Source organism: Drosophila subobscura, chromosome E (assembly GCF_008121235.1).
Source record: "Drosophila subobscura isolate 14011-0131.10 chromosome E, UCBerk_Dsub_1.0, whole genome shotgun sequence".
NCBI classification, from domain to species: Eukaryota; Metazoa; Arthropoda; class Insecta; order Diptera; family Drosophilidae; genus Drosophila; species Drosophila subobscura.
Window position 1 is genome coordinate 11,735,912 of NC_048531.1, and position 6,068 is coordinate 11,741,979.

General features: G+C 44.6%; 2 protein-coding genes across 3 annotated transcripts; both read right to left on the reverse strand.

Annotated features, from left to right (window-relative positions):
* LOC117892553 (succinate dehydrogenase [ubiquinone] flavoprotein subunit, mitochondrial) lies at window positions 1-3,679 on the reverse strand. Of its 2 annotated transcripts, none has more exons than XM_034798863.1 (5): window positions 3,652-3,679; window positions 3,450-3,548; window positions 703-2,300; window positions 485-635; window positions 1-424 (listed from the first exon to the last, which is right to left on the reverse strand). In XM_034798863.1, the coding sequence occupies exons 2-5, from the start codon at window positions 3,504-3,506 to the stop codon at window positions 245-247; spliced, it is 1,986 nt and encodes a 661-aa protein (XP_034654754.1). In that variant the 5' UTR covers window positions 3,507-3,548; window positions 3,652-3,679; the 3' UTR covers window positions 1-244. The 2 variants fall into 2 exon arrangements, with proteins under 2 accessions (XP_034654754.1, XP_034654755.1); XM_034798864.1 differs by having other exon boundaries at window positions 703-2,297; window positions 3,652-3,670.
* A 588-nt stretch (window positions 3,680-4,267) lies between these two features.
* On the reverse strand, window positions 4,268-4,845 carry LOC117890306 (protein CTLA-2-alpha). Its single transcript, XM_034795085.1, has 2 exons — window positions 4,686-4,845; window positions 4,268-4,612 (listed from the first exon to the last, which is right to left on the reverse strand). The coding sequence occupies exons 1-2, from the start codon at window positions 4,722-4,724 to the stop codon at window positions 4,412-4,414; spliced, it is 240 nt and encodes a 79-aa protein (XP_034650976.1). The 5' UTR covers window positions 4,725-4,845; the 3' UTR covers window positions 4,268-4,411.
* Between the last annotated feature and the right edge of the window lie 1,223 nt (window positions 4,846-6,068).

The following is a 6,068-nucleotide window of genomic DNA, read 5'->3' on the forward strand; positions in this document are numbered from 1 at the left end:
AGGATAAATAGAGAATATACTATATCGGATGCAAATGGGAAAACACTGGCTTTAAATTTCATCGCAAGACGTTGGATAGCACATCGTAGCACATCATTTACGACTCGACTCGACGGTAAATCACTTTCCTCAGCTTGCGACCCCTTAAGTAGACATCCGTGTGTTTGTGTGTGTGGTGTAGCGCGTATTTACTGTGGTGCTTTATGTGAACGCGGGTAGCCTCCCTCCATCTCATTAACTTAGTTTAGTAGGAGCGGATCGCTGGCGGCACCGTTGAAACCTCGTTGTCCAGCGTGGTATCGATTACGTGCCTGTAATCCAACTGAACATCTCCATTGTCGTTGCACACCCAGGAGAGTGTATGCTTGCGCCAGTGCTTCTCAAAGGGCACCTTCTCCTGTCCCTCGACGGGTTTGCTGTAATCCTGCAAGAGGGAATTTCCGATAAGACCCAGCTTACTTGTGACCGCATCGAATCCACTTACATATTCGTCCAGTCTGATCTTGAAGTCTTCGCGGGCATGAGCACCACGTGACTCCTTGCGTGCCTCGGCTCCCACAATGGTCATTTGGGCATTAGCCAACAGATTCTGCAGCTCCAGCGTCTCGACCAGATCCGAGTTCCAGATCAGGGACCTGAGGAACAGAGTTCATATAGCATTAATTACAGACCGAAACATGATCAAAGTATAATCGCACTCACTTGTCCACAACCTTGACATCCTTGAATTGCTTATAGATCTCCTGCATTTTGCTGACACCCTCCTTGAGGATGGGCCCGTCACGGAACACAGCAGCATGATGCTGCATGGTCTTCTGCATCTTTAGACGCAGATCGGCAGTGGTGATCTGGCCATTGGCAAAGCGCAGCTTGTCCAGGTTAGCCACAGAGGCCTCTCCAGCATTATCCTTGAGAGTGGGAGCGGGTGCACCGGGCTTATTCTCCTCGGCAATGGTCTTGGCGCAGGCACGTCCGAAAACAACCAGATCCAGCAGAGAGTTGGCACCCAGACGATTAGCACCGTGAACGGAGCTGGAGGCTGCCTCACCGGCTGCGTACAGGCCGGGGACAATGATATCCTTGCCGTCCTTATCAACGGTGATAACCTGACCGCGATAGTTCGTTGGCACACCACCCATGTTGTAGTGCACCGTGGGTAATACGGGGATTGGCTCGCGGGTCACATCAACGCCGGCGAAAATCATGGCTGTCTCTGAGATGCCGGGCAGTCGCTCGGCCAGCTGCTTAGGTGGCAAGTGGTGCAGCTGCAGATACACGTGATCCTTGTCGGGGCCAACACCGCGACCCTCCATGATTTCGATGGTCATTGAACGCGACACGACGTCCCGGGAGGCAAGATCCTTGGCGACAGGAGCATACCGCTCCATGAAACGCTCGCCCTTGGCATTGATCAGGTAGCCACCCTCGCCGCGGCAACCCTCGGTAATGAGGCAGCCGGCTCCGTAGATTCCAGTGGGATGGAACTGGACGAACTCCAAGTCCTGGGAGGGGAGACCCTGTCGAGCGACCATGGCAGTGCCGTCGCCAGTGCAGGTGTGGGCAGATGTGCAGGAGAAAAAGGCACGTCCATAGCCGCCAGTTGCAATGACGGTGTTCTGGGCACGGAAACGATGCAGAGTACCATCCTCTAGGTTAAGCGCCAACACGCCCCTGCACTCGCCATCCTCGAAGATCAGATCCAGGGCAAAGTACTCCACGAAGTAGTTGCAGTCGTAACTCAGCGACTGACCATAGAGGGTGTGCAGCAGGGAGTGTCCAGTACGATCCGCCACAGCACAACATCTGTGCGCCTGTCCGCCCTTGCCGAATTTCAAGCTCTGGCCACCGAAGGCGCGCTGGTAGATCTTTCCGTCTTGTGTGCGGGAGAAGGGCATGCCGTAGTTCTCGAGCTCGATGACAGCCTTGGGTGCCTCCCGGGTCATGTAGTGTATAGCATCCTGATCGCCCAGCCAGTCGGATCCCTTGACTGTGTCGTACATGTGCCACTTCCAGTCGTCCTCCTCCATATTGCCCAGCGCTGCATTGATGCCGCCCTGAGCGGCAATCGTGTGCGACCTGGTGGGGAACAATTTGGTGATCACCGCCGTGCGGAACCCTTCGGCCACTAGTCCAAAGGCGGCCCGCAGACCTGCACCGCCTGCTCCCACCACAATTGCATCGTAGGCATGATCCACCACAGGGTACTGCTTCGATATCTTATCCGGATTGGCTGCCGAAGCCTGCTGCCGGCCGTGTGTTATGTGATAGCTGCGCTGCCCTGCAATCGCAGCAACGCGCTGCTAAAAGAGAGAGAAGATATATCAGAATTAGTTGATTGCTGTTTACAAGGGAATTATTTTAATGGACGCCCGTTGCGCTTTGCGATGAGACAGAAACAATTTGGTCATTGAGAAATCAGGTTTTTTGTGATTGAGTCAATCTTTGAACACCAATATTTAAACAGAGTTTTTGCTAATACATGCAGTTACGTAAACGCGCTAGACAGCATAATCTTTCGATTCTACAGAAGCTCCCTTGCTAAGCAGTTATATCTAATCTGCATTGTGCGGCTAAAAGGCCCCATGCAGACGGAAAAGTATATATGTACGTAGATGCACGGAAAATATCTACATCGATAAGATGCATTAGTTTTGTTTTGGCAAAACGTTCGCTAATTATCGACAACTTGACAGATAAGATGAGAGCCGCACACGCCATGGCCCGTGCCATCGCTGAGGAATATTCCCAAACGGAGACGCTGGTGACGTCGACACTCTCGGATGCTCAAAAAGCGAGACTTGATGGTGCATACATAGAGTGACTGTGCGACAGTTGCTTATGCAATAGATAAATTAAACAGTTGTAGAGACATCAGTAGCAGTGGCCAGTCCCATTGTATAATCAGCTGGGTTGTTAGCCGCGGTCGTGCCTCCCTGTTTGTCGGGACTTTCCTGAGGCTGAATGAAATTTTGCCGAGCTTATCAGCTGTCAATCCGACAGCAATGAGTCGCCGCCGCACACAATTTTGCAATTGCATTTAATTTCTTGGGGGCATTTGTTGCACGCACAGTCATTCGAGCCGACCGAAAAAACACGGAAGCATCGGCATCGGGGGCGGGGCAGGTAACATAACCTCCTCGCCCCTTGCACACAACATTTTCCACTGAAATCTTGGAAAATGCTCATAGTTGAGGGCGAAAAGTGAACATTTTCTCCCTTGCACGTTAAATATTCTCCGAGTGGGGCCATCAATAGCACCTGGCCATCAAAATTTAACGAAATTACATAACAACTACAAGGGGCGCGTTTTTTGGTCAACTTCTTGGCATTTGCACTTCACATCACGCGCACATATAATCCGATTCTCTCGTTGTATAATCGTCATCTAACGAAATGGACAGACGGGCGCCGTTGAGGAGCCTGGTACAATGCGTTTTGGGGCTACCTACCATGGAGGTGACTGCATTTTTGGCCAAAATCGATGGCACACGCATGATTCTGGACATGGTTGCGTCTGGGCTTTTTAGGTGGCTAGTGTTGTCTAGGTTCTGCAAAAGATTAGCACTTTAGTCGGAATTTTGTGAGTGCGCGTCGATTTGTTGTTTCTTAAAATATTTGTCAAAAGCAATAAAAATGAATGGAAAAGTTTACATTTAAATATTTTGAGCCGCTCGTCGGTACCAGTGAGACCGCGGATATATTGATAGAATATACCTTCAGACCCTCAAAAATATACCAAAATATGACTTCTCATTTTTAAAATACACAGTAAATATACCGTAGTCTTAAATCATCTTTCTAGACTTTGATGTTCTTTTTAATATTACTAGCTAGTTAGGAGTCTCAGCGCTATAACGATAATTTTATCGGATTTATCAATCAATTCTCCATACCATTATATACTCATATACCGTAAATATCCAAGAAAGCATATAAAACGCATACATTCGCTCCCATACGCATACGCATACATCTTAATGGTCACCGTGGTTGGCACTGTCGCTCCAACGGAGTTGGGTGAAGACAATGAGCTGGTTCTCTGATCAGGTAATCTGAACCAGCTCATTTGAACTCATTTTTTAATACCTTTGCACTTTACTCGATAATTATGTATGTATGTATGTATTAGTACAAAAATATGTGCAAAAGAAGACAGTCCATATATCTGAAAGTTAAAAATATCCAGGTGCAAATGGCAATTTTCAATTTCATTCCACCCACTGTAGTTCAATGAACTGTTTACATTCCAAATGTGTGACCAGGCTTGTACATTGAAGAACAGCTGATTTATTGTTTAATATATTGTTTGTTGGGTAAAAACATACTGATACAAATATTTATAAAAATAGAGAATATTCCGTTTTGGGCCATGTTGAAATGCACTTTCGTTGAGATTCATGGAATTCATACATTATTTTGGAGGTGTCCTCTTGCCGCACCGCTTCGCGAATTCATCCTGAGTGTCATCCGATAAATGATTTATTGCCATTTTCCAAGTTACTTCGCCGCTATCATATTTTCGATTGTGCTCCTCCACTTTCGCCTTCGCCTTCTCGTAGAGATCCCGTCGCATAAGATCCTCCTCTGCCTCGTAGCTCTTGTTGAATTTGGCCTGAATCAATGGACAGAAATAACGTGTTTAGACTATTGCGTTGCAAATAATTGGCTTCCAAAAATGTATGTACTTTGTAGTCGGTCCACTCTGCATCTGTTACGAGAGACATGTTGGCACTATATACATATATTTTTCTGACAAGCAATTTTTATTATTATGATACTGAGGGCGAGTTTATTCCTGAGTCACAAAATCCAAACAAAGAATATTATCAGTATGGCTCATGCTTTTGTTTTTGTTTTAGCGATTTGGGCCTCCAGAAATATACCATCTCATTTAGCAAAAAATACCGTAAATATACCTAGAAAAATCGAACTTAACCCACTCAATCACCCTCTATTTAAGCTAGTGAATACCATAATACTGTTTTTTAATGAATGTTGATCCAACCTGATCCAATTCACGACATCTTTCACCAGAAATGCCATCAAAATTCTTTATGTTGTATGATTATTCGTTGGTAAATTGAAATAGCCACTGGTAGATAATGGTTAAACGATCTCTGAGCATGATTGGAATTCATATTGCCCTTGTGTGCTGAGAAATTTTTCCTGAGAAACCAGATTTGTCTAATGGAAAAGAAAATTTATTGTTTACGCCATCAAATTCAGGACTATCAGGAATATCAGTAGAGTTTTCACCGATATACAAATAAATATATGAAAGAGTGGAGGCAAGAGAGCATTATATCCTGCAAAAGACATGTCTGCTGCTAAGGAAAGTTGTCTTAACCGTCTCTTAACCGTTGACTCTTGACCGTCATCGTTTTAAGGCACACTTTTTCATTCAAGTGAAGTGTTTTTCGAATTTTGTACAATTTCCAAGTGTTTATTTATTCTGTTTTTGCTGCTTTGTGTGGTGTGTCGTGTGTGTGTACATATTATATAATACGATTTTAAATATATGTAAATTTATGCGTTTTGCTTAAGATCTAAACGAATTATAAGAAACAGCTGTCCAGCTTTTCCGTTTTCTTTAAGTTTCCTTTTATTATTTGCACAGAGAGTAAGAATATTGACAAATTTCTAAGCTTAGTCTAACGAGAGAATTCTATAAACCAACTCTTGCTTCGATGACGCAAAAAGTTGCTAGAAATAAGCTTCTGTCGTTGTGCAAACAATAATATCATATCATTACAAGTTTCTCTTTTTATATTTTATACTCGTAATTATTTTGTGTCTAAGGCTCAGCAATGCATGCGTTTTGTTTATAGAGTTTGTGTTTATTATTGTGTGTGTGTGTGTGTGTATGTGTATGTGGATAAGCGGGCGGGAAAAGCAGAAACATTTGATTGATTTGAATAGATTGGATTTAAGCTTAATGCTAGTTATTATGTATTTGAAATGCGATTAAGTTGTGCCTTGAGGCTTTACATGCTATGGCAGTCATAAATATTTTACTGGAGCACATCTACACATGTACTTACAAAAGAAATGCTGGAATATCTTTCTCT